The sequence below is a fragment of the Fusarium poae genome, chromosome 2 (assembly GCF_019609905.1).
Source record: "Fusarium poae strain DAOMC 252244 chromosome 2, whole genome shotgun sequence".
Taxonomy (NCBI): Eukaryota; Fungi; Ascomycota; class Sordariomycetes; order Hypocreales; family Nectriaceae; genus Fusarium; species Fusarium poae.
Window position 1 is genome coordinate 7,859,729 of NC_058400.1, and position 27,003 is coordinate 7,886,731.

The 27,003-nt window shown below is 48.8% G+C and overlaps 7 protein-coding genes across 7 annotated transcripts; 4 read left to right on the forward strand and 3 right to left on the reverse strand.

Annotated features, from left to right (window-relative positions):
* Window positions 1–901: 901 nt before the first annotated feature.
* On the reverse strand, window positions 902–2,960 carry FPOAC1_006689 (uncharacterized protein; the record flags this gene model as incomplete). Its single annotated transcript, XM_044851164.1, has 3 exons — window positions 902–2,167; window positions 2,231–2,706; window positions 2,888–2,960. The coding sequence occupies 3 exons, from the start codon at window positions 2,958–2,960 to the stop codon at window positions 902–904; spliced, it is 1,815 nt and encodes a 604-aa protein (XP_044709876.1).
* A 4,641-nt stretch (window positions 2,961–7,601) lies between these two features.
* Window positions 7,602–9,176, forward strand: FPOAC1_006690 (uncharacterized protein; the record flags this gene model as incomplete). Its single annotated transcript, XM_044851165.1, has 1 exon — window positions 7,602–9,176. One exon carries the CDS (start codon window positions 7,602–7,604, stop codon window positions 9,174–9,176), a length of 1,575 nt encoding a protein of 524 aa, XP_044709877.1.
* Window positions 9,177–9,803: 627 nt separating this feature from the next.
* On the reverse strand, window positions 9,804–10,864 carry FPOAC1_006691 (uncharacterized protein; the record flags this gene model as incomplete). Its single annotated transcript, XM_044851166.1, has 2 exons — window positions 9,804–10,182; window positions 10,236–10,864. 2 exons carry the CDS (start codon window positions 10,862–10,864, stop codon window positions 9,804–9,806), a joined length of 1,008 nt encoding a protein of 335 aa, XP_044709878.1.
* Window positions 10,865–14,421: 3,557 nt separating this feature from the next.
* Window positions 14,422–16,588, forward strand: FPOAC1_006692 (uncharacterized protein; the record flags this gene model as incomplete). The annotated part of the gene is made up of 4 exons (XM_044851167.1): window positions 14,422–14,707; window positions 14,764–14,819; window positions 14,872–15,931; window positions 15,984–16,588. The coding sequence occupies 4 exons, from the start codon at window positions 14,422–14,424 to the stop codon at window positions 16,586–16,588; spliced, it is 2,007 nt and encodes a 668-aa protein (XP_044709879.1).
* Window positions 16,589–19,509: 2,921 nt separating this feature from the next.
* FPOAC1_006693 (uncharacterized protein) lies at window positions 19,510–20,983 on the forward strand (the record flags this gene model as incomplete). The annotated part of the gene is made up of 3 exons (XM_044851168.1): window positions 19,510–19,929; window positions 19,975–20,754; window positions 20,813–20,983. 3 exons carry the CDS (start codon window positions 19,510–19,512, stop codon window positions 20,981–20,983), a joined length of 1,371 nt encoding a protein of 456 aa, XP_044709880.1.
* Window positions 20,984–21,368: 385 nt separating this feature from the next.
* Window positions 21,369–22,915, reverse strand: FPOAC1_006694 (uncharacterized protein; the record flags this gene model as incomplete). Its single annotated transcript, XM_044851169.1, has 4 exons — window positions 21,369–21,410; window positions 21,461–22,266; window positions 22,314–22,692; window positions 22,781–22,915. 4 exons carry the CDS (start codon window positions 22,913–22,915, stop codon window positions 21,369–21,371), a joined length of 1,362 nt encoding a protein of 453 aa, XP_044709881.1.
* A 1,685-nt stretch (window positions 22,916–24,600) lies between these two features.
* FPOAC1_006695 (uncharacterized protein) lies at window positions 24,601–26,993 on the forward strand (the record flags this gene model as incomplete). The annotated part of the gene is made up of 2 exons (XM_044851170.1): window positions 24,601–25,704; window positions 25,752–26,993. The coding sequence occupies 2 exons, from the start codon at window positions 24,601–24,603 to the stop codon at window positions 26,991–26,993; spliced, it is 2,346 nt and encodes a 781-aa protein (XP_044709882.1).
* Between the last annotated feature and the right edge of the window lie 10 nt (window positions 26,994–27,003).

A 27,003-nucleotide genomic window follows, 5' to 3' on the forward strand; every position in this document is an offset into this window, starting at 1 on the left:
TACCCGTTCAACAGGCAGTGAAGGAGAGAACGACGAAAAGGATCTCAGGAAGACTGGAGTACAAGAAGATCTATGGGAGCGCGAGCCATAGCCATGGTAACTGTAAGGGCCCCTTGGGCTTGAGCTTGGGTTGGTGAAACACGGGTTCCCACATGGTACCTGAGCGAGAGTAAAGTTCTGTGTCAAGTCGCGTGGAAAAGGTTCAATGTGACGTTGTGACAACGCAACTCGGTCAAGGATGGAGAAAATCGAGAACGTTCTAGCAGGGGGATATGGCAGCTAGACTCGAGAAACATGTTCACCGGGGGTGGTATTCCGGTCATAGTTTGTGCTTTGCTACAGCACCTGCTCATGGCTGAGACGGCTGAAGGATGGTCTGAAACAGGGGTGGTTGAACTTCTCGTCTCAGGATCACCGCGACAAGAGGATAGATAGGTGGAAGATCAGCCGTAAAACGTGAGAACAGATAGATAAAATAGACTTTCGCAGATCCAACGGAAACAATCGTCAGATAGGTATGAATGCGTTATCACCTGCTCCAACTTTACTAATCGGCCCCCGAGTCGAGCTCGATATAGTCGTCAATCGACCAACCAATCAATCAACCATGAAACATTCACCAACGGAAAGCATCATAACAGGAATCTTTGCTCTTGCATTTTCAACAGCTCTAAATCTATGTCCGGCAAACCTCTTTACCTATTCACGCCGTCGTGTAAATCGCATCCCCGCCCCATCCATTGATATATCTTCCTCGCCGTGTCTCATCAACCACGTCCATATGTCATTTCATGCTTATTAAAAACGGTATAATCTTAGCCAACAGTCGACGCATTCATGCAGAGAAAAAATCTAAAAGGTCGGCCGTTGCAAAATGAAGCCTTAAATCCAGATAAGATATCTAGAATCGGTGCTGGCGGCCGACACTCTCGACGCGGACGCCCAGCTTGACCATCTCCCGAGAATCGATGACACCACGGCCATCAAAGACCCAGCGAGGCTTGGCCATGCTCTCGGAGATGCGGACCCAGTCAACACGCTCCTTGGGCTTGTACTCCTCAGAGCTTCCCATACCAGTAGCAAAGCCGCTCTCCTTGCTCTCACGCTCCTGGATGCAGTCAGGGCAGTCGTTCTCACAGCTGGGCTCAGTGTTGAAGCGCTCGAGAGGGTCCTGGGAGTTGACATCAGGTCGCTGGACAAGATGCTTGTGGAGAGCGAGGAGCTCGTTGGGGCTGCCACCCTCCTTGAAAGGACGGGGGTCAGACTTGGGGTTGGGCTTGCGGCCAATGGTCTTGGGCTGGACGGCAGGTTGAGGAGCAGGAGGGGGAGGAGGCTGGTTGCGGAACTCGTCAAACTCAGTAGCGATGATGATGGCGGTACTCTTCTCGCAGGCGTCGTAGGCATTGCCGTGGACGGTGATGTTGTGGCCCTCAGCAAGGGGGCCGAGAAGCTCCTTGATCTCAGACTTGATAACCAGAGGGTTACAGCAGGGGTCAAAGACGGCGATCTCACGAGGACGCTCCTCGAGGAGGGTCTTGATCATCTCAAGAGCGGGAGCCTCACGGGTATCGGAGGTGTTCTTCTTGAAGGCAAAACCAAGGATAGTAACCTTCTTACCAACAAGGGTGTTGTTGAGGCACTTGATGACACGGTTGGAGAAACGGTCACGGGCGTACTCGTTCATCTTGACAACCTGGCGCCAGTACTCGGCGACCTCGGGAAGACCCATGGTTTCGGCAAGGTAGACGAGGTTGAGAACATCCTTCTTGAAGCAGCTGCCACCGAAACCGATACCAGCCATCAAGAACTTGTTACCGATACGGGGGTCAACACCGACGGCCTTGGCGACCTCATCGACATCAGCACCTGTCTGCTCGCAGACGGCAGAGATGGAGTTGATGGAAGAAATACGCTGGGCCAGCATGGAGTTGGCAACGAGCTTGGCAAGCTCGGAAGACCAGACGTTGGTGGTCAAGATACGCTCGCGAGGGATCCAGGCGTTGTAAACCTTGACAAGAGCCTCGGCAGCCAGCTTACCGGAGGGGGTAGGGGCAGAACCGATAAGGATACGGTCAGGGTAGAGAAGATCGTTGACGGCGGTACCGGCAGCCAAGAACTCGGGGTTGGAGAGAATCTCAAAGTGAACGCCAGGGCGGTGCATGTTGAGCTAGATTCCGTAGTTAGCATTTTTGACCGTTATCTTTGCTGTAGAGATTGATTGTGTACGTACAGTATCAGCGACGAGCTGAGCAGTTCGGCAAGGAACAGTAGACTTCTCAACAATGATGGCACCCTCACGGGCGTACTGAGCAACGACAGCAGTGACGGCCTCGAAAGCGGTCATGTCAGTAGCGCTGCCGGCACCAACACCACGGTACTTGGTGGGTGTGTTGACAGCGACAAGGACGATATCGGCCTCGCCAATGTGCTTGGCAACATCGGTAGAAAAGAACAGGTTGGGCTTGCGCTCATTGATGGTGATCTCACCCTCTTCAGCGGAGGAGCCCTCGCTGTCGGTGGTAGGCTCGCCAGAGATCTTGCCAGCTCGGCCACCATCACGGGCGATTCGGACGATATCGTGCAGGCCAGGCTCGTAGATAGGAGGGTGGCGGGAGTTCCAGCGTCGGATACGGGTGACATCTCGGTCGACGACGGTAACCTGGATTTGGGGGTTCTGGAAAGCAACGACAGCAGCAGTAGGGCCACCTGCAAACAGCTTGTTAGTTTGACTGAACTCAATTGTGCAACCGGGCGGTGTATGGTCCCCGAAGGCTCGATAAGCGCGCAATCATGATATTTAACGCATTATCTCGACTCTCGCGAACTTGACAGGCAAGCTGCTTGCTGCCCCGCGAAAGGCCGCCGAGGAGAGTTTGCTGCAACTTACCGACGTAACCAGCACCAACACAGCAGATGCGGCGGACCTCAATGGGTGCCTCCTGAGTGCCGTTTGAAGACATGATGATTAGAATTGGTATGAAAGGGTATTACAGACGAGGTAAAGGACAAGCTGTAGGAAAGATGCGCGCAAACGAGGTCACAAATCGACACACGTAAAATGCTAGCGAGTGTGAGGGATCGGGGAGAATGTGAGGGAATGGGGAGGTTTATAAAGGAGATAGGATGAGAAGTCGCAGATGCAAGGGAGGCTAGAAAAGATATTCCCACCCGATTTATTCAACGTTGCAGCTAAGCTAATGGGAAAAGGGGGGCACTCTATCTCTGGGGGAGGAGGGAGAGAAGGCAAGGCCGGTGGAGGGGCAGCCGCTGAAGCCACGCAACGATTGGAACTATCTGCCCAGAAGAAATTAAGGCGGTGAGGTATTCCCATTAGTTTCTGCCCGCCAAGGGATGGATGAATACAGTGACTATTGTACAGTAGCGCTGCATGTGTTGACTTGATTTGAGTCTCGACTGGGTTGGTCAACTTGGATGGAGGGGCAAGCAGGGATGGATCTTCAGGGATCCCAGGGGCACATTCTCAACGGAGGGGAGGCTCGATGCAGGTACCACGACCACCACAACCTGCTGAAAAGAGTACTTTTGGGGGGGGCTTGGAATCAGGAATTGGAATTGATAATAATGGATAATTCAACAGAGCATTGTACAGTGCTTAGACACGGTGAGAATTCTCTTATACAAGGCTGCGCAAGCCCCTCCACTCCCGCGCAAACCAGGTCCCTTCAAATACTACCCCCACATGGGTACCTCTCGAGGCTAAACTTATAGTTATGGTAAAAGTACTTCAGGTAGGCAAGTATTTTGTAGGTACTTTTTAGATTAGGTTTGGATGAAAGATTTGATGGTGCAGCATTGTATCCGTACTTTAATCGAGACAGGCTCCTCAATTCCATTCCAACTCAATAGATATGAGGTTATTTCTCGAGTGGATACTGTATAAAGAAGGTCAAGGAAGTTTTAATTACTACCACCGACTTGTCGACAGCCAATACTTCTGAATCTGTCGGTAGTCCAATTGCTCAGACAAGGAAGGAACGGGTAAGGTCCACACCCTGGTCATGCACTGTCTAACGCACTGTCCTTTATATCACTGAAGGGAAGGGAAGAAGAGGGAAGGGACGGGATTGAGAACATTGACTCTTCGCTTCCTACTATATTCCCTGCAATCATTTAATGGGGAACAGACCAGACTCCAGCTGTTTCCTGCCGACAGAAACGATCCCGCCATCGATTCACGATTGCAGGGTGCACAGGGCAATGCTGTCATTGCAGCAATTCCCAGCACCACCACCTACAAAACAGACACCTTCAGCCTCATTCGTTTGCTGACCGACTTTAACAGAACTTGGTGTGCTCGTGAAATCGGAACACGAGGTAGCTGCAGAGTTTTCAGCGGCGTGCCCCCTCCGTACATCGCATGACAGCTGCTGTGCTTCACCAGATGTACATGTTCATTCCTGCAAGGCTGACATGATTTGTAGATCAACGAGTCAAATTTTGAGGTGGCCGAGATTTTGACCAACCGACAGACAGGGGGTTTCGCTCTACTGCAACAAGCTGTTACAGCGAATACGTAGCCACATCTTGGCTGGTGCGTGGCATGGTATGCAAAGCTGATGATAATGATGCAGCTAATGAAAACATAATCGAGACGGTGAAGGCATTTCCTATGCATGTCTTTTACTGGTACGTATCAGGGATGAAGTTGTTCAAGACATTGGATGGCTGAACAGATTTCTGACTGGCACGCTAGAGAGGCATTAACGCAAGCCCATGGTCAATGTCTCACAGGCGGAGACAAGTCGATTATCAAGCGAGAAAGAGTCTTACGACCCCTACGACTTTCATATTCTACCAACGACAACTAATTAGCCACCGCACCGGCGAACAGCCAGAATGAGTGAGCGGCCGTCGCGATTCGTCCCAATATAATTAACACGATACTCGCTGGGCCTATGGAGTATGGAGTTTAGCGTCTCAGGGGTAACTCGACCACTTTCCGATGCCCGTCATTCTGTTGAAAAACGGAGTCTAGCCGAACAAGGTGCCGCCGACCTGGAGGGTAGAAAGAGGCACTGTGCTAACTCGGCCGACTCCGTGCCTGTGTGTGTACAACGTAGTAGACGTTTTTGAAAGGACAGAAATAGAAGCAACGAGCAAGCCGCTGACATTCTTCCAGTCCTTTGCGATCGCGAACCTTAGTTAAACCATCTTCCTGGAACCTCTCTCGAATACGGGTACTTTGCCTCATGAGGCATGAAGCGACGCTTAATTTGAGTTTGCGCAACTTCCCGCAATCCTTACACGAGATATCGTGATCGACAAGGCTGCGACGCGTATGGGCTGCGACAACAAGCGCTGCCTTCGCATCCGACTTATCAAAGTCGCAAGGAATGGACTTCCTTTTCGAGGATCTCTATTATACAAGGGCCAACAGCAATCTAAACTCCAAATGAGCTGCGGCGAGATTACATACTCTGGGTATCCGTACTGCCAAGAGCTATTCGTTCGCTTTTCTTCCACAATCATCAAGCATCCGTGCTATCGATGAGGCTAATAACTAACCTTGCTGCACTGACCCGAGCAAATGATATTGCGGCTGAGCACTATTACTTTGACAGCCGACTGGTTATGGTTCGCTAATAGTCTGGAATAGCATGCGCTTTACCAATCCGCTAAACTATATACACCGGAGGGCGCGAATTGCTAGGTTACTTGTTATTAAGCATAAGTTTATGTTGATTGATATGTCAGCACAGTGGCCTTACTATGTTAATACATGTTTGCTTGAGCCCCAATTACAACCTGGTGGGCATGCTATGAAGCTAACAGTACAGACCCTTGCAAGTAATTAATCCCACTCGACATATCTAACTGTTACCGGTGTCATGATGCCAGGGGATCAGCTGCGTCATGAGCTTTTGCTTGCATGGGGCAGGTGAGCCAAGACGGGAACATGACGGGGCCTTAAACGGAAGCTGTAGGTCGCATTTGTGACAGTAAGACTCGTGTGCCCACAGGGGCCGTGGTGCTTTGGGATTCTTGGTCATGGTGGTGGTTCGGCCCGTCAAATCCATCATGGTTCGAGGTCGCTACGCCTTGTTATATCAGCCGGCTCCATAAACACCAGACCATCTGATGTTAACCGCGAAGCGACTTCGTCTCAGCCGCCAAGAGCCAACCGACTTCGTTAAACAATGTCTCGCTGTTGATGAACATTCCACTTCGCTTGATCAAAAATACAGGGAATACGAAGTACAATTAACAACGTTCAAGGCATACCAAGGAAGAGGCGCGGTTTTCTGACATGCCCTGGTCAATTGTCTCCATCATGGAACACCCTGAATACGCGGCATGGTGAATACTGCTACCACGCCAGTATATCTTTTTTATTATTCATCGTCGGTAACACAGCCTAACAAAGGGCTTGTTTATATCTTAAGAATACCTAGGTAATGTCTCGTCGATAGGATTAATATCCCACGTGATAAGCCACGTGAGATTCATCCGGATCTTCGAGTCAATCTAATCTCTTTTCCAATCAGCAATACTTGCGCCCAACTACTTGACCAGGTATCTACTGGATTGATTGTCTTTTTTTTTTCTGGAATAACACCGCTCTAGTTTTGGCTAAAAGCTGACTTGATAACTCGCAATGGCGCCACCATAATTTTACGCCGATAGCTTCCGTCTCCTAGTAATGGCTCTCTAGCCAGGAGAAACAAGAGGCGCTCCGTCTCTTCCCGATGTCTTGGTAAAGGCCAGTCTTCACTACTAACAATCTTACTTCTCAGCTGGATTGAATCCGTCACGAGTCCATATCTGAGTGCGGTTTTTGTGGCATGGCACGAAATTTGCTGCCAATGGCCCAGATTCTCTCGGCCACGGGGGCCGGAATTGTAATGGCCATTCGCAATTACACACTCATTGGCGGGCTGTCCGAGTTGGAGCAATGTGCTATCGGCGACGCATTTAATTGGTCTATCACACGCGGGTTGAGCAAGGGTTCTACAACAACACTGATCTCAAAAGTGACCTCAAAGGACGTCGCGAATCGTCTAGGCTGAGAAAGTGCTGCTGGGCGCCTGGGGAAAGACCGGCAGTTATTGCATCAAGCATGAAATCTAGTGATTCATGAAAATAGATTCCGTCGTGGATACGGAACCAGGCTTTTGTTCTGAGGTTATAAGTGCTTCAACCAAGATGAACTGCCATTGCGTCTCTGGTCTAGAGTCAAGAGTATGCATCTCTTTGAAGAAACCTCTATCGACTACGCTCATCAATATAAATCTGTGGCTCGTGTACATCTTGAGCATGCGATCAAGATCTACCCCTCCAAGTACCCCCGCCGACTGGTTGGTCCCAGGATCGACGAACTGCATCGAGCGACCCCTCCTCGTGGTGTTTACAATGGCCTGTATTGTAGCCTCGTTCATACCAGAGAAGCGCCTCATGTGCCTGCATTGATGCATTTTCTCCATTCTCGTGGCCTTGTTGCCGTCCACGTGCGAGGCATTTCTTCCAAGTTTTCTCTGTGACCTCGATGTCTTGACAAAGAAAAGCGTCGCCTCCCGCATGTTGTCTGCTTCATGCAGTGTCCTTTTCAAAGATCACTGACCTGCAGTCTGCTATAAGCCATCATGGTCCCTCAAATGCAACAATTGGCCATGTCGCCATATCCTAGCCATGATCTCTCTGAGTTTCCCGAAACCCTCAAGGGAAAACGCATACTGCTTTGCACAGAGTCCTTTGGTCCCGTCAATGGTGTGAGCCGCACAACTTTGATGCTTGTCAACCATTTGCGAGCGAACGGAGCTCAAGTGGCAGTTGTGGCGCCACACAACCATACCGAGCACAATACATTCACTCCGCCTCCATCACCCACCTTGTTTCCTGCAGATAAGCAACCTGAAGTCAGAGTGACCGGATACCCGCTCCCCTTCAACCCAGAATTGTCTATTGTATATCCGGTGCGCAACTCAACACTGTTCTCGAAAACCTTTGGCGACAACTCTCCCCCCGATTTGATATATCTAGCATCACCTGCAAGTCTTGGTTTCCAAGTATTGCTCCAATTACGACAACAGCCCAAAGAAAAACAGATCCCGGTAATCTGTAACTTTCAGACTGATCTGGCTGGCTATTGCTCGATCCTCTTTCCCGCGCCTCTCAGTCATGTCGCCGTGTTCGCATTTGCAGCTGTGCAGAGCTACTTGTTCAGTCACTCTTCCATCAAAACCATATTCTACCCTTCTAGTTTCGTGAAACGATACTTAGTGGGCCAGAACGTGCCAGAGAACAAACTCGAACTTCTGACACGAGGTGTCAACACCGAACTTTTCAACCCAAGGATGAGGAATGAGGCATTACGAAACCAATTGGCTCCGAAGGGAGAGATTGTTTTCGTGACAGTTTCCCGCATTGCTGGCGAGAAGGGTTTCGATTTTCTTGCCAAGGCTGCAAAGGAGCTTGATGCTCGGGGGCTCGACTTCAAGCTGTACATCGTGGGTGGTAATCGCAACCCCGACGTGGAGAAGGAAGTGCAAGAGCTGTTCGACCCTCTAAGGGAGAAGGACAAGGTAATCTTTGCAGGATTCAAGGTTGGCGAGGACTTGGCTGCCGCGTATGCTAGCGGTGATGTTTTTCTTCATTGTTCCATCACGGAAACCTTTGGCCTCGTGGTTTTGGAATCTATGGCTAGTGGCGTTCCAGTCGTAGCCCGAGACGAAGGTGGTCCGTCTGACATCGTTCAGCAAGGGGACAACGGCTTTCTTGTTCCGCCGAATGATCTTGACGGGTTTGTAGCCAAGGCAATGAAACTTGGACGGGATCACAACCTCCGGACGCAGATGGGTCACTCTGCCAGGGCTTACGCATGTGAGGCTACGTGGCAGAAGATTAACAACAAAGTAGCATGGCGCATGGCGGACACCATCTTGGAGAGAAACCGTGAGCGAGGAAGTTCTTCAGGTCGTACGCCCTCAATCCTGAAAACATCAACAGAGCCACTCATCCCGATTTATGGCTGGCTCATGATGAACGATGCTATACGTGAGACAATCACACGAGGTATCGTTGATGCACGACTGATGGGCGGATTGGGCGTCATCCTCTCATTCTGGATGGTGACAGGATGGTACATGGCGTTCACAGAATGTTTCCTCTGGGCCAAGGGGCGATGGAGGAGTGCGGAAAGGAGGTTGTCAGTCTCATAGTACGAGCTAGTCACTTCGTGGCATTTTGACGGTCTAGATTGTTCAAAGGAGTTGGATGAAATACCTGGGATGTTTCGCTGTTTGCTTTTCAGTCGTGTTGGGCAGTTCCTTACAGAGTAAGCGTTGGAGTTGATACAATTATGAGACTAGCATGTGGCTCTCTCTTACATAGCGTTCATATATTACGATACCAAGAGCTTGTTTTGCACATTTGGCACCGACAGGCTGATACAACGTCATGTTACAAGGATACCGGCTTTGGGGATATCCGGGTCACAGCAACATACGATGGTGTTTCATGTGGAGGAGAATCCGTCCCACTCGCTTCACCTCACGCCGAATTTTCACAACGAAAGGAACGTCATAGGTGGTTGTTCAGCCATTCAGCGGCTAGTAGATTGTTACTATGGGAGTACTATCTAGGTAGATGTAATAGTGTAGGAAGGGAATCTAGAGACCTTTTATGCGGTCGGATATCAACTAAAAAAACATAGGGTGCCATAATAAACCGGCATATACAAAACAAGACGCTTATGGGAGTTAAAGTGATAGAAAAAGTCGACAACGCTGTGCATGGCCGTTATAATAATGAAGAAATTTCGCTTGATTATTTCACGCCCTGACAGATCATATCGTTGCTTTTCTGGGCATAGTGACGGCTTGTCTGCGCTGGTACATGAGGGCATAGTTGTAGCGCTCATAGGTTCCGAATCCGACGACTGTCACAAAGGCGAGCAGCCATATGCTCACGATGATCAATCCGATGGGAAAGACCATGATCTCAACACCGGGCAGGATGAAGGCGACGGTGCCGTTGCTGAGGGCGGCAATCTGCTCGTCAACTGCGGCTTGGGCCATGGCAAAGTCGGACAAGACGACATCTTGGGAGAAGACACCGGTAAGGAAGGCGGCCTCGTTGACTGAGACGTTCGTTCGAATCATAGCCCCACTGCTGTTGCGAGCAGTGAGGGTAAGAATTGGCATGAGATGGGATTCGAGCTCGTCCCTGATATTGGGTTAGTAACTGAAGCTTATGAGTGAGATCTTTAGTGTACTTACATAGTCATGTTACCCGTCATCTTGTCAGCGTTGATCCTGCCAACCAACATGTATGATCGCAGCAACTCCATTCCTCCGTCGGCTCTCTTACTCATGCTTGGCTTCTTGCCAACCAAGCCTGTGCCGTTCACGTCGTTAGGCATAACGGGCATAACGCTTGCGCCATTAAATGAGATGCCGACATTGATGTCTTCTGGTGCCACAGAGGCGAAACTGCCTCTGGCCTGCGATACTTGGTACAGCCGCAGATCAGCCTCGAAAACGCCAGTCTTCATATCCAAAGACGGCAAGTTGTAGCACAAGCAGGTTCCTGAGGGATTCGTGCTCTTGTGAAGACCTCCGAGGGCGGTTCGGCATGCAGAGTTGGTGTTCATGTTCCATGCCGTCATGTTCATTGAGCCATCCTTGTTGAGAGGGATCTCACCAGCAGGGGCCTGGTCGGCTGTGGAGTTCTGGCCATCGCGTTCGGATAGTGATTCCGTTGTTAGCAGGGCAGCGTATGGCCGGTTGAGAACATCATCGACAGTTCGGTGGAGGAGAGAGTCGAGGGATGATGATAGTGACTGTGCTGAGGCGGAAAGGGCGAAGAGGGCTGTGGCCGCGAGGCGGAGTGACAAGGCCGGAGCCATTATTTTCTTATGTCTCTTTTTCCTAGCTCTTTTAGAAAGCGCTTCTCTGCGTCTTTGCCTTTTCGTCCCTGGGAGATTTGTGTTGATATCCGTGATCTTGTAGCGTAATCCTCCGTTTTTTCCAACCCGGTTTTCGTCTTGATTAGGTGAACAATTAATTTTTCCGGCCTGCGGTAAGAATTGAATCGAATCGTGTCACTGCCGTAAAGTGATTGTGTTTGTTCTGAGTAGTTGTGGGTATCTCAAAATCCCAAGTGAGTTGTGGCGAACAGCAAATCGTTGTGAGTGAACAAAAATAGCTCAACCACCGCAAAATATCGGACCTTATTATAAGTCGTAAGGAAGACAGAAACCAGTTAAAAGATCGAGGATCAACCTGAAGAGCGGATCGTCTAGAATAAAAGAAGAAAGTCGACTGGGGGCAACCAAAAAAGAATACTAGGTAATAAACAAGGGGGTAAAGAATCGAAGTTGAAAAAAAGAGGGACCAGCCCACGCGCAGCTAGAATCGTACCAGACCAAGAACTGACCTGAACTGACTTGACTTTTAACAGCTAAAAGAACGAGATTACGGGGACCCGGTTGAGCGGCACGGCAGCTTCTTTTAGCTGGACGTGGGTTGCAAGGGTTCCTGCGCCGAATTGGTCTTGATATAATATGGTTGGCTGATATAGATCCGCGAGTCGCTGAGACGAGAACCCATGAGCGCCTATGAAGTCAAGACTTTTGATATAGGTGACATCTGCTGGCATCGTGAAGGGATTCTTGCTTCACAATGGTAAAAATCAAAACACTTTTGGGCTTGTCAGAGTACCAGCCTTGTCTCGGTTGTGTTCTGGACTTGTCGCAACTTGCCAGGGCCCTGACCTGAGCCAAGCTCTTGGTTCCCTTGTTGATGGTGGCAGTGTCAAGATCGGTATGCGGAGACTAGCGTAGTACGACGTACACTGACCATAGAGAACAGGGCACGGCACAACTTGATGTCTGTTGATGCTGGTGGTTGTGGTGGATGGTGTAGTTTCAGGTTGAACAAGGGAGTTGCTTGTGGGTGGGAGTTGAAGACAAACTGGAGTAATAGTGTAACTTGATCGACGAAACATATCGCACAAACCATCATTGCTCTGATAATTCAGGTTGTCGAACCACTATCTAATTCATTATCTTCTTGCAATAAAATATACATTATTCACAATATGTCGTCTAGGTACCTATCCAAGTCCAATAATCCCAGTCTGCCAAGTCGGCCAAGTAGAGACCACCAACGGCCACTCTAACCTGCATAAGCAAGGTCCCGTGTCAAGCACAGCTAGGGGCATCGGCTGCCCTAAGCCAGGGGAATCTTCAGGGCATCACCCCTGTTCCACATGGCGTCTCGCCCACTAGCATTTTGGCTCATTTCCACCCCCGCCAAGCCTCCAGATCTTTACAGTGTCAGTCCATAGTGAGCCGGTGATGGCTTCATTTCTGACAGGTGTTGGGCGGTTTTAAAGGAAATGAATTCTTCCATTCACTAGATATTCTCCCGTCCTGACCCTTCGTGACATTCCCACCAGAGTTTTATGAAACATGGCATCTGGTGATTTTAAAAGTCGCCTGCCAAATATTATCTAGCGCCAAGACCCAGGGGCAAGAAATATTGAGTCAGACTCTTTATCTCAACTGTTTGAATGTGGATTCTAAAGAGGAGTCAGCGCCTGATGAAGCGAACAGTGAGTAACTGAGGAGGTCAGAAACGGTGTCGAGACGGTCTGGAGACGGTGAAACCATTTTGCAACAGGAAACTCGAGCTTCCGAATGACAGCTTGACGGGCCACTGTATGATCGCCTTAGAAACGCTTACCCATAACAGACGCCTAATATTTGTCATTAGGGCATAGAAACCAACAGATAGGAGAATGAAACCTGCAAGATTCCTATTATCACTATCTGCTTCCAGGGGTTTACGTTACTTCGATAAGTTTATTAGGCATATAACATGAATCCAAACATCTTGGCGGTAGCAGTGGCTCAGTTTACGACGATACTACGCTGCCAAACATTGCAAAACAATGAGGCTTTTTTTCTCTCTTTCTTGAATAAGCGAGACGCTTCAAGAAACGAATTACCAAGTCGGAGAATAAAGAGTTTATTACGTGTTTCTTTACATGATCATCGTCACCGGTTTATTGATCTTGCTAAGACGTTCTTGGAGGGTATATCTCACAGTGAAATGATAGTAGAGAATGGCAACACAGCCCACAATACAACAGCACAGATAATTATGTGTGGTATAATAATGCGCTCCATTTTTTAGACTTGAATCCGTTAATCGCCGTCGGGCATTGACAGCTTCATTAAGAAGAATCAGAGCAGACCGATGAGAGTTCTCCAGCACAAACCTCGACCAAAACAGACTTGCCATTTCAGTTCTCCTTCACTTCTAAACTCACATACACGCCTTCAATTCCCCAATAGTCAGTTGTCCGACTCTCGTATATGTCTTCGCATAATATCCTCAATCCTGTGATGGAATACCCGCTACCGGAGATGCCATCTTGGCAAAGCGTGTGGCTGTGCTCATTCAATGCCACAAGCATATGGTCAGGGTCATGTCACCGACGTCTCCAGGGTACATACATGGGCACTTTTATCATCCTTCCTTTTAAGTTCTCCTCCGCCTCATCCGGCAACATCCGGTGTTGGTTAGAATAGTACCTAATGTATTGCAGCCGTAATTACGTAGCGTATCCCATGAATATCAAGGCAAAGGTACCATCCGCTATTCGATAACATGTAAAAGGAGATATAAATCATTTTGTGTAGTCAACATAGGACCAATTGAACTTCAGGGATTTGGAGAATGTCAAGATAATGGATCACAGCAACCAAGGCGGTGAGAAGAATGAATTCATTCCCCATACTCGTAAAGTACTCATTGGTAAAGCTACCCTATGCTACATGGTGATTTATCACTTTGTATGTCTGGTCTTCTTCAACGTTCTATAGCGCCACTCAATTCGCCTATGAGAACACGAGCATTGAAAATAATGCATAGTTTAAAGCTTATTTTTAGTAACGTTGATAATGAAAAAACGGTCAATGGCTGTTGATTCGCAAAGTGAAGCAATGAATGAATGGGTAATATGGAGAAAGTGAAGGAGGGGCGCTAGTTGTTGGCCTCCCGAGACACAATCTAGATCGCCTCTTACAGGGCTAGTCACTGAAGATCCCCTAAATCGACAGCGATGCATGTTGCATTCGTTGGTTATTCGCTGACCCAAACATTAAAGCCTTTCGTCTCTAGCAAATCACCAAAAGACACCATAACCAAAGAAATACCCTTCACCTTGATTCGTCACGTGAGCTGACTGGTAGTTGGATCCATTCCCCGGGGCGTCCTGCAAGCTGCCGTTAGCGCTGAACGTTTAGAGGTGCAAGAGAGGAGAGGAGAGGAGGTAAAGCATAGACGTTAGCTACCGCGCCTCGTCACCTTCTATCTGTCATCATCACCTTGTTCTAAAAGAACAACCTCCGTATATTTTCTCTACATTACTACATCATCATCGATAGACACTAAAATGGTAGACGCCGACCAGCCCACTGCGGAGCCTCAAGTCACTTACGCCTCAGGTAGAGTTGAGCATCAAGGCCAAGCTGATTCACCACCTGATCTGCGAATTATCCACTACAACGATGTTTATCATTTAGACTCTTCCAGTGCTGAGCCTGTGGGCGGTCTGCCAAGATTCATCTCCGTGTGCCGAGAGTACCAGGAGGGCGAGCAATTCAAGGATCAGCCTAAAGCCTTGACTCTCTTCTCTGGAGATGCTTTCAACCCCAGCTTGGAGAGTACAGTAACCAAGGGTGAGCCGACCCGACTTTGATGACGAGATTTCATTTATATTGACTACTGGGAACAGGTCAACACATGGTTCCTGTCCTTGATCATGTTGGGACCGATTGTGCCTGTGTAGGGGTATGTAGGTCCCATCCTTGACCGACAGCAGCTAACGAGACTCAACCTATAGAACCATGACTTCGACTTTGGTGTTAAGCAGTTTGAGCATCTCTCAAGTCAGAACAAGTTCCCCTGGTTGCTCGCCAACGTTATTGACCTTGATATTGGCAACGACACGCCACTGGGCCATGCAAAGAAGACCCATATGATTACTACCTCCAACGGTATCAAGGTTGGTCTGATTGGTCTCGGTGAACGAGAGTGGCTTGAGACTATCAACAGTCTACCTCCCAATCTCGAGTACAGATCAGCCACCGCTGTTGCCAAAGAGCTTGTCCCCAAGCTACGAGAGGATGGCGCCGAGGTTGTTATCTGCCTAAGCCACATGCGTGAGCCAAATGACAACAAGTTAGCAGAGCAAACAGAGGGACTCATCGATATCATCCTTGGAGGACACGACCACTTCTACAACCACAGCTTCATCAATGGAACTCACGTGCTGCGATCTGGTACCGACTTCAAGAACTTGAGTTACATTGAAGCTCGCCGTCAGGAGGGTGATTCGTCCAAGTGGGACTTTGATATCTGGCGCAGAGACATTGTCTCATCCATCAAGGAGGATGAGAAGACGTTGGACAAAGTCAACGAACTTACCTCCAAGCTAAACAAGTCTCTCGCCCGACCTGTTGGATATACAGCTACTCCTCTGGATGCTCGCTTCAGCACTGTTCGTCTTAAGGAGTCCAACATTGGAAATTTCGTCTGCGATGTTATGCGGCAGCACCACAACGCTGATTGCACCATCATGGCTTCTGGAACTATCCGAGGTGACCAGATCTACCCCCCTGGCGCAATCCGCATCAAGGATATCACGACATGCTTTCCCTTCGAGGACCCTGTCGTATTACTCAGGGTGACAGGCCAGGCCATTTTTGATGCGCTTGAAAACAGTGTGGCCATGTACCCTGCTCTAGAAGGCCGCTTCCCTCAAGTTTCCAACATTCGTTTCGAGTTTGACCCATCGAAGCCTAGAGGAGAAAGAGTGCAGTGGGCGGAGATTGGTGGAAAGCCATACGAGCCTGAGAAGCTGTATGTTCTCTGCACCAGAGGGTACATGGGACGAGGAAAGGGTACGTATACAAGTTGCCAACGACAATTAACAGGAGCTAACAAAGATGACAGATGGATTTACTAGCTTGCTGGTTAAATCTGAAGGTGGAGATGCAGAGGAGATCATTGAAGAAGAGAACGGTATCCTCATCTCAGCCATGCTACGCCAGTATTTCATGGGTCTTATGACAGTCGGACGTTGGAAGAATCTTGCCCAGCACTGGGTCAAGGTTGCTCAAAGCTGCGAAACGCCTGTGTCGCCTGTCCAGACCAAGTTTAACGTCGACTTTCCTGATATGAAGTCGGTGTCCAAAAATCTGCCCAAGGACAAGCGCATCGAAGAAGTAGCAAAAGACACCAAGGATCCTTGGCACAAGTTCCTTAAGCGCCGCTTCAGCCTTAACGTCAAGCCCCACGAAGAAGAAGATAGCAGCGAGGAGGAGGCAAACGAGAAGTCCGACCCCATGGTAGAAGATCCGGAGGACCCAGATGGTTCAAAGCTCGATCTTGAGATTCTACTGATGCGCAAGTTTTTCACAAAATGGGCCCTCAAGGCTGGAGTCAAGACCAGCATCTGCGATCCCCTCAAGCAGGGAGAGTTCACGGTCGATTGGACAACATGCATTGCTCCCGTGGTCGATGGACGTATTATCATGACGGGCGCTTCCACGCCGTGAAAATAGATAAGGGGATACAGAAAATAAATTAGCCTAAAAGCAGGACCAAGATAGCATGGAATAACTAAATCATTTTATCCCTGAGGTAAGTAGTTAAGCTTTCTGTAACCCCAGGGACTGCTTACTGTCTCACCATCCCATAAGCCATTGACAAGGACATGGGCATTCGGTAATTGAAACTTCTTGTAATATTCGCTAGAGATTCCAGGGTAGAAACCGTCCGAAAGTCTCAAATTCTGCAATAAGGAGCAGGTCGCGCAAATTTCTGCTTCCCCCAGGCGTTTTAACATGGGACTATGCCAACAGTAACATGTAAATTACTTCTCGCTTGTTGAAAGCCGGCAGGCAAAGACAAGTCGAAATTGCACAGAATATCCAAATCTTGTGTTACTCTAATGTTACATGATCGATCGGCAGCGCCGCTCGAGCGTTGAGGAGATCCGAGACCTACTAAGGTACGGTGATCTCCTGATTCGATGTGATCTTGTTATCGCAAATGATAGGATACAGAGGCTTGCATTTTTAGCCAATACCTGCCGCCAGCATGGCGAGCATGTAAAACACCAGATAGGCTATGTGCTGATCCTGATACTAAAGCAGCAATGTCGTACAAGTCCTAGAAATTGAGGCTCTACTGATGAGATGAGTACCCAAGTATAGTACGAACCCACGGTGCTACGTAATCATTTACATCAACTGGCCAGAAACCAGCCTGACCGAGAGCACGACCGTTTAATCGGTCCAAACATCGAGCGCGACAATATTGGGCATTTCTTGGTATGAGTTATGTCATGGACGCCTCACCACACATGGCTCCTCAAGATACTATCAAATGATTCAAGAGAATAGAACTCTCACTACATTTTCAGCTCGTATAAGCGTACTAGATCCCTGACGCCACCTCTTTCGCCTTGGTTTTGATCATTCGCTAATGAGTAAAGAATATGGAGTTGTGTAGCAGAATATTCAACTACGACAAGATATGAGAGACGAAATTATCAGAATAACTTTTGTAGTAATCTGTAGTACCTAAAAGTCGAAACTGCTTCTCATCTTACTTGATTTAGATATCTAACTTTTCGTCTATCTATATCATTACATCGATGTAGTATTCCGAAGCCTTGGCCACAGGTGTATACAAGTTCCCACTCTTGAGGTAGGATAAACAGTAGCATCTGCAGCATCAGCCTCACTTCTGTAGGAAACAGTTTCATCTTTAATCCACTCGAATCTTCGACTTTCACCGACTCAAGGCGAAAAACACAGCCTCATTCGCCCAATTAAACAAGGAAAAGCAGGGAAGGATAACGTTTACCTTTGAGGATCGTTAGCTGTGCTGGACTTTCTAGGACATGGATTCGGACGCCACTGCCCCCGGCTCACCGGTTTCCAGAAGCTGATCGACGCGATTGGGCCTAGACGTTACGTAGAGGAAAAAGCAAACATAAACTGCCAAGTGGTTCGTGGGGTACAAAGAAGTTAGAAATTTGTGCTGAAAATCGCTTGAGTGGCGGACACGTTTTGACCCGGACAACTAAGATGAGCGCAAATCATCCAGGTCGAGCTGAAGCGAGGCTATAAGATTGCGTGTCGAAGCAACCATAATAGCCTCATGTTTGCTGCTTCAAAAGGTCATGGTTGCATCGATATGAAAACACATGTCGTGATGAGCAAGTCAGGATAAATAACTATGTCACCACCACTAAAAGCCATATCCAATCGATCCCAAAAGCAACAAAGAAACCACGATTATACGAGACTTTGGACTTACCGGGATGCTGGTACGTGGCGTAGAGAGCCATGAAAGCTGGTAGACCAACCAAACACCAAACGATCATCACAACCCACCCCAGCTGAACTAGTGTATCCGTAGAGTTCAACTTCACATGACAGGATTATCATCCTTCGTAGATCACCGTAAGTGCCGAAGCTTCGAGACCATCCCGTGACATTCCCCTCATGCACCGAACCCTGCTATCGACTTTAAAGCTTTCAAGAGGCAACCTGTTTGCCTCTAGATAAGCGTTGACTAAAACCCTCCGAGGCCCGTTCTCCTATCATGGATTTATCCTCTTCTGAGCCGGAAGACCGGGTGTTACCGAGGCCGTAGCTTAGTTGCTAAACCGTCACTAGCTGTAACCTTGGACACTCGGCGTCTTTTGGTATCTTGGGTCCGGAATAGCTTCCTGTTGGGCCTTGGCTGGTATGGTTCTGCCCATGCCGTGCAAGCCGCGGCCATCGATGTCCGAGCGAACAGAATAGAGGAGGGCACAAACCCCGTCTTTCTGTCCAACGATTCTTTTTATGCCGTATCCCCCGACCTCCTATCTCGTTTCGAAAACACCATCAAATATTCAGCTTCCCCTACACCGGATAGTCACCAGAAACTCCAATCACGACCTCAAAGAGCCGACAGGTTAGCCCGTTGGGCCGCTGCCTCCGTCCTCCGGTTACACAAACAGTATTTTCGGTGTATGAGTGACGGAGAAATCGGACAAACCAGCATCTATTGCCGTATCGAATTCTGCATCTAATACGTTTGGCAGCTCGGCCCGTGCTGCATTAGCTTCCGCATCCAGAAATCGATTTGTGAGGCCCTCTCTGCCGCTTGTCATAGGGCACATGCTCACCGACCGTTACCGACAGTGCATTAGTGCCTGAAAGGCGAGGCGAGAGGGAGCTGAGTAAGGGGGCGGCGAAAAAGGTATATATCATAAAGGGAACTCTCTTCTGTTGGAGCCTTCTTTAAGATATTGACTCAACTGTCGGAAGCTTGTGATAAGCTGTTGGTCACCAAGGCTCACTATACAAGATATTGGAGATAGACACGTTCGAGATTCTTAGCTGCGTGTGGAAAGTTTACAGCAAAAGGCCTTCTTTCAGCAGCTGAGAAAATAATGTCCCCTTCCAGAACTTGTAAAATGGAGCCGTGGAAGCTCACAGCATCTGAAGCTTTTGCTCAGATCCAAGCCGACAAGCTCTCAGTCCAAGAGTATGCGAAATCGCTCCTTGAGAGAATCGACGAGCGAGATAAAGATGTCCAAGCGTGGGCATATCTCGACGAAGAGATCATAATGCAGCAAGCCAAGAGTCTAGACGAGGTCCCCAAGAAGAATAGAGGGCCTCTTCATGGTCTTCCAATCGCTGTAAAGGATGTCATCTACACCAAGGGTAAGCCTCAAAAACGATACGATATGAATGGAGCTTACTGTGGCACAGACATGCCAACTCAGTTCAACTCACCGTTATACGATGGGCACTTCCCTGAGACAGATGCCGCTTCTATCCGAATCCTTCGTCATGCTGGTGCTCTCATCTTTGGTATTGAACCTTTCGTCATTGTGCTTTCTTAAACTGACAGGCTAGGCAAAACAACAACATCGCAGTTCGCTGCGATTCACATCGGCCCCAAGACTCACAACCCTCATGATCTTATTCGAACTCCTGGGGGTTCCTCTAGTGGCTCTGGGGCAGCTGTTGCCGACTTCCAAGTCCCTATAGCACTTGGAACACAAACGGGTGGCTCTTTGATACGCCCAGCGTCCTTCAACGGCATCTATGGGTTCAAGCCAACATGGAACGCCATCTCTCGCGAGGGCCAGAAGATCTATGCCCTGATGTACGACACTCTGGGGTGGTATGGGCGTTGTATCGAGGACATCATACTCCTAGCCGATATCTTTGCTCTTGAAGACGACGAGGATGAAGAGTCTAGCTTTCAGGGAATCGAAGGCGCACGCTTTGCTATTTGTAAAACCATTGTCTGGCCGATGGCTGGGCCTGGTACTCAAGAAGCAATCTCGCGAGCTGCAGATCTACTGAGATCCCACGGTGCGACTGTAGAAGAGCTTGCTCTCCCCTCTGAATTTGATAATCTGCCAGAATGGTATCGAATTGGTCTTCACACCGAGGGTCGGGCCACATTTCTACCCGAGTACCGCGTTGGTAAGGACCATATGGGCCAAGTGTTGATTGAGCACGTTGAAAACGTCGATAACTTCAGTCGCAAGACGCAGCTGAAGGCTTCCGACAGCATGGCTCGTTTGAGGCCAGTCTTTGACGAGATAGCTTCGCAGTATGCGGCTATTATCACTCCGAGTGTTCCTGATGAAGCCCCTGTTGGTATTGAGAGCACAGGTAGTCACATCTTTTGCTCCATGTGGAGTGTAAGTACTGAATTCTCAAAAGCGTCTACCTTCATTAGCATAGCTGACAGTTACACAGGGTCTACATACCCCTGTACTCAACGTTCCGGGCTTCAAGGGAGAACACGACATGCCTGTTGGCTTGTCCCTGGTAGCACCTCGATACCGTGACCGCCATCTCCTCGAGGTCGGCAAAGCCGTCGGCGAGATATTCGAGGCCGAAGGAGGTTGGGAGACGAAATTGCCGTAAGAGAAACATGATTGTACGAGTACGGATGTATTAAGAATCAAGATTGTAACGTCACATGACAAACAAAAGGACATGGGATGGCGCATGGGCACAATATGTACTTCTTGGAATAGCAGAAAACGACTCTGGCTGCATAAAAGACGAATCAATATCTAGTCATTTTATGCCGCTTTTTCCAACTCTTGAACTATTTAATTTTTGCACCCTAAGCTCAGGTCAGGCTTGAACCCTACAAAACCCGAAGCATGTAAACCTACATCTTTATACCTAAGTTCTATAACAAAAGAGAACGCCAGGGTGAGTGGAAGAGGGACTGGTATAGGTAGTCCAGTCAGATATGAAAATATGTGTCGGAGTCGAGAAGTAAGGTTTGTCCGGCGACAACTTATTGCTTCGCAGGCAAGAGTTGATCAATGCATGCGATGGCCTGATATTTGTTAGATAGATCGCAACTACAGACTAGAAGCAGGAACTAACGTCTTCTGTCACAATGCCCTGGTTTCGGAGGTAATGACCCATGCTCTTGACGAGCTCGACCTGCTCATCGGGGTTGAGGCTGGTGATTGCTGTCTCGAGCACTGATCCGAGGCTGACCTTGTGGATAGCAACAAAGGTGTGGAAGTACATGTAGGCGAAGAAACCCATTATGAACTGGCAGTCCATGCGATCAGTGATTCCTCCATGTCCAGGAATAGAGTCGCCAAAGTCCTTGATCTTGAAGGTACGCTTGAGGCCGGAAGCGAAGAAACCACCGAAAGGAGCGATAAGCGAAGCGAAAGTGGCCAGGTTGAGAGCGTGAATCTGCATGGGAGCAATTGTGAAAGAGAAGTTGGCGGTGTCAGGAAGGAAGAACAACTCGGGTAGCTCGTATGTCTTGGGGAGGAAGACCGGGTTGGGATCGCACTTCAGGCCGGTGAAGATGTTGGCTCCGAGGTCGTTGACAGGGCAGATGAAGAACTTGGATCGCATCATGATGTTGGACAGGAGCATGGCGAAGATGATGGTCATGATCCAAGCACCAACAAAGCCCTCGACGGTCTTCTTGGGAGACAACTTGATGAGCTGAGTGCGTCCAAACATAATACCGCAGATGTAGGCGAAAATGTCGTTGGTGATGACCAGAGCTGCGGGCAAGAAAAACCAGATCATGCCCTCGAAGACGTTGTTCATGATGAAGTGGGCCTGAACGACAATGAGGTACAGAGCCATATGAGTCCAGGCGAAGTTGGTGAACTGGAACTTGTAGTGGCCGGCTTGAAGAGAGGTGACAAAGAAGACGAAACCTGCTTCTTGTTAGCTTGGAAGCCCAGTTAGACAAGATTCAACTTACCGAAGACATAGAGAATGAAGCTGATGAAACGGTGGTGAGTGGCCAGAGGAAGCAGGACCTTGTCAACCAGGATAATGTGCTTGAAGTAGTAGATGACAGTCTCGCCGTAGAGGAAGTACATGGTAGTTGCCAGCCAGTACCAGTTGAGACTTTTAGTCGATCGAAGGGAACGGGCACGGCTAGGGACGTTGGCGATGGCAATAACCTCCTTGAACGAGACGATTTGCACAGCGGTGATGATGGTGATAATGTAGATGTGGCCCATAAAGAGCGCTGTAAAGAACAAAGCGAACATGACGAAGGTCCAGAACGTGCGAGTTATGAAGTTGGCCTTCTTCTTCTCATACTCGGCTTGCTTCTCGCTGGCTGGAGGCTGCTTCTGTATCAGTATCAGTGCTACTCGTTCAACGATCTAGCGATGGCCGACGCTCGACATTCAAGTTTCCGGACCTATGTGTGGTGCTTACCTCGTTTACTGTTTCCAGCTGTCCGGAAGACTGGGACTTGAGCTTGGTGGGAGAACCGCCATCTTCGCTGCTGAAACTTGATCGTCGTCCATCAGATCGGTTGGGGAACCTAACCCCTCTCTTTGATCGAGCCATAGTGTTGATTTGGATGCGCTATAGTGGGCGCTGTTTTTTTCTCTTGCTGATTACTGCCAAGAATTCGGCAGTGAGGTTATCGTCGGCTGACGTCGTCTGGTTTGGTGGACGTCGAGTCGCTGGTGTAGTACGGGCTCTTGTTAAGGTTGTTGCGAAAAAGACAGTTGTCTATTCTCACACAAATTTGCTTCAAGTGACCTGTGACGTCGTCGCGCAAGTTGGGGCAAGCTCGAAGATAATTACGGGGTCGGGAGGAGAAGGGTCTGGTCCCTGAAAAGAATCGTCAATCGGAAAAGGCTTGACCTGTAGGACGAAGAAAGGCGCTTCTAAGGAGTGGAAGCTGACGGCGCAGAGGAGTGGGCGAATATGCTCACGTCCAAGTTGTCGCGAATAATTCTTGACGATGATGGAAGAACAAGAAATGGTGGTTTTGAAAAGTCAATAGGCCGTAGTTAGCCCCCCAATCGCCAGTGCAGTTCAGGCAGCTCAACCTAGTAGCATTTCTAAAAGTGGGTGGGAATTTCAGTGTCACCCAGTGACGCTGCACTGCTTCTGCTTCTACTACTGCCAAGCAAACCTCCTACGCAATCAAACACTAACAGCATGACCAAATCTCACCTAAAATCTTGGGACTGACCAAAACAGGGACCAATTGATTCCCTGAGTGCTGCGGCAGTGGCTTGACGTGTTCCGGCGGTTCCAGCGGGCTTTCCACTTAGGTTCCCCTCCTAATGCGTAGGTGTATGTAAAATTGCGTCAACAAGCCGACGGGACTTCGGGGTTCAAACGACATCCGGGTTGTCTTTTGGGATGAAGGTATTTTCATCATGGGCTACCTCATTTCGGGCCTTATACAGAGTAATCTACGCGTATACCGATCAACATTCAATCCGAATATTCATCATCGGGAAATTGAGACGAAATGCCCCAGACGCAGGGGCTGATTAGCTGTGGAACCCCCGTCACTCGGTAATGGATCCATCTGATAGATCTGTTGAGAAAGATTCCTGTCGCTTCACAAATAGAGATTACAAAGATTGTCGGTAAAGCAAGGCGAAGCCCTAACAGACGGCATGAAATGCAGTATGTAAAGCCACGTAGGACATACATACTGCCGCTATCTATCCCCAGCAAATCCGAATATCTGGTGTTTGTACCTGTACGAATGCTAAAATAATATCTCCACTGTCTCTCAAATTATGTATTTGCTAGTGTCTTCCTACTTGTCTTATAATCGTGGCTCAATTTGTAAAACAAACTGGCAATTGAATGATTGGAAGACTAAAATTCTGTGAGCACATGAACTCAATATCCCAAGAATTGGGAAAGTGACAGGGATCGCAATGCCTCCCCAATTCTTCAACAAGCTTCGTCAAAAGCTCTCAAAGCTTGTTTAATGAGAGATCAATGACGCACGCTTCTCTTCACATGCTTGAAACCAGATCCAGACTCCAATCTCCGCAAAATACTGCGCCTCAATTTTTGTCTGGAGTGCCACAAAGCACTTGCCCACCACTTTAATGGAATCGAACACGTGACTACGCGACGCGCTTTTACAAGCTATTTCCTAACCGTTACACAATACCGCGATAAACAGACAATAACGGTAGATATGTTTCAACAATAATTATAAACCCACCTTTGTTCAATGGAGCTTTCCTCTCTCGTGGGAAAAACCATGAAAGATGGACCTTGACGAATTCTCCGATGACGGCTTCGACGATCTTCCTGATAATGCCCTGCAAGAACTCGAGGACAATGCAATTCAATTCACCCAGGCGCAAGCCGCCTCGAGATCAGCAACACAACACCAGCGAGCTGGATCTCCTGAGGTCTACTGGATTGATGAAGATGACGATCTCGATACGACCGAAGTGACAAATGATGCTGGCCTGCCTATAGGGAGACCTGTTATAGACAATAATCTGCCACGGAATGAGGCATCCCAACCCTACCCTCGGCGCTCCATCCCGCCTCCAAATCCAAATTGGAATCCCGTCATCGACCCTTCGAAACGACGTCCAATAGGACAGCCGATCCAGCAACATGTCAATGCTGCACCGCCCAACCAGCCCATGTACACTTCTCAGCAGTTCCAAACACAGAGTTCCAACTTCGCTCGTGTTCAGTCAAGCCAATTTGCTCGACCTCCCCTTCCTCAGAACCGGACCGCAGCTCCTGAGCAGCCCCAAAATCGTCCTGGCGATATCTTGTCGGCTCTCCAACAGCGAGTCGTAGTTCTCGAGGACCAACTCAAAGCGGCTTTGGGGGAGGCTTCCATTGTCCGGTCCAATTTCGTCAAATCCAACGAGGCGCACGCTGCAGAGGTTGCTCGCTTGAATAAAATTAATGCCGAGCAGCTAGCAAAGCAAGAACGGATTGCTGAAGCAGCCGTTGCCGCTCAACAAAATGCCGATACAGAACTGCAATTTCTTCAGCGTGATATGAGGGAGGTTGTTCGCCGAAAGGAGCCTGCTGCGGGCGCTTCTGGGGGACTCTCGACCCCTAAGAAAGCCTCTAAGACATGGGTCGCTGATGGATTTGACGAAATGGATATTGCTCTAAGTCCAAGCAAAGGACAAGGACGAAGTAGGAATTCTGGGGCAATAGCACTGCATGTTGGCGAGCGGACACCGAGCAAAGGGAAAAGAAAACGGCCGACGGTCGATAGCCCTGTGATGCCATTGGAGACTCATACAGACAGCTTTGCTAGTAGCAATGGCAGAGCCGAGCCTCCAGCTCAACAAGCACCGATTGTGGTCGCACCACCCCCTGCCGTACCATTCGAGGTTCGTCGATACCTTGCATTTCTTTGTATAATGCTGACCAATTCTAGTTTCTCAAGCTCGTGCTTGACCACGGAACTCATCGGTCAACTTTTGACGTGCTGTCTCGCTTTTACTTTCCAGATGATCCAGAAACCTCCTTCTCTGCGATTGTGTTCCAGAAAATACCCTTGATGGGGGATCCTCATCGACCAATGCAACTGCTCGTGGATTTTGCGAATCTCATGAGCGGCATCTGGACCCGATGCCAAGCGGACCAGCTGTGGGAACCCATCAAGTATGTGCTTTCGCTAATATCCTTCACATTCTCTCTTCATGCATCAGAAGTCGCCCCTTTTGTGATCCCCAACTTGGCAGCACCAGCGCAAGCAACAATATGCACCCTCGCTGAATGGCAAAATCGCATTCCTGAAGGTGAAGAGCAGTTAAAAAACTCCGAATTTCAGTCTATGAAGCGGCACATCAAAATCGTGGACATTCTCTCGGTTTTTCATACGTGCTCGCTGGCTTGCTCCGCTGCACTTGATGTGACCGAAGACGATGTTAAGTCACAGGCGACAATGTTTTGGAGCTGCATATCTCCTGATCTGGTTTATAAACTCCTGAGTCCCAAACAAGAGCTACCCGATATCTTAGGAATGCTTGAGCTATTAACCACATGTTCACTTCCAGACTCACTTGGTCCCATTACGGAGAGAGAATCTCCTGTGGCTAGTCATGTCATCAATCACGTTACAAACAAACTTACAGATTATCATTCGTCTGTGAAAAGTCGTGAGCAGAAGAGCACTTTGTTCCTGGCTGCCTTGCGAACACTGATTTCCTTCTCTCGCTATCCCTTTGGTGCGATGGAACTTGCATCTCACAGTCTCGCACTACCTCGCCTCGTTGCCTGTCTCAGCTCGTCTATAGACGAGTTATACGATCTACCTATTCCGTCCAACATTTTGCCGCCCAATGCCGAGACGGACGGCTTGCGATGGGGATCGGAGGCGGCCTCGTACTCAGCGAGCCTGTACAAAATCATTTCCAAATGTGTTTTCTTGATCCACTCCTTGGTGACCGGTCCCAGTACTGCCAATATTGCAGAAATCGGCCAGAAGCTGTCCATGATGCATGGTGGGAGCCAGCGATATCTTCTTGCCTTGGGAAGGCTCACATTTGCAGAGGAGGATCTTGTGATGGAGGCAGGGATCGATGGGGAAACGGTTGAAGCAGCACACGAATTGCTTGAACTAGCAGTAACACCAGACGAGGGCGAGATTGTGAGCGGAGCATTTGGAGTTTATTAGAAAGCACCAT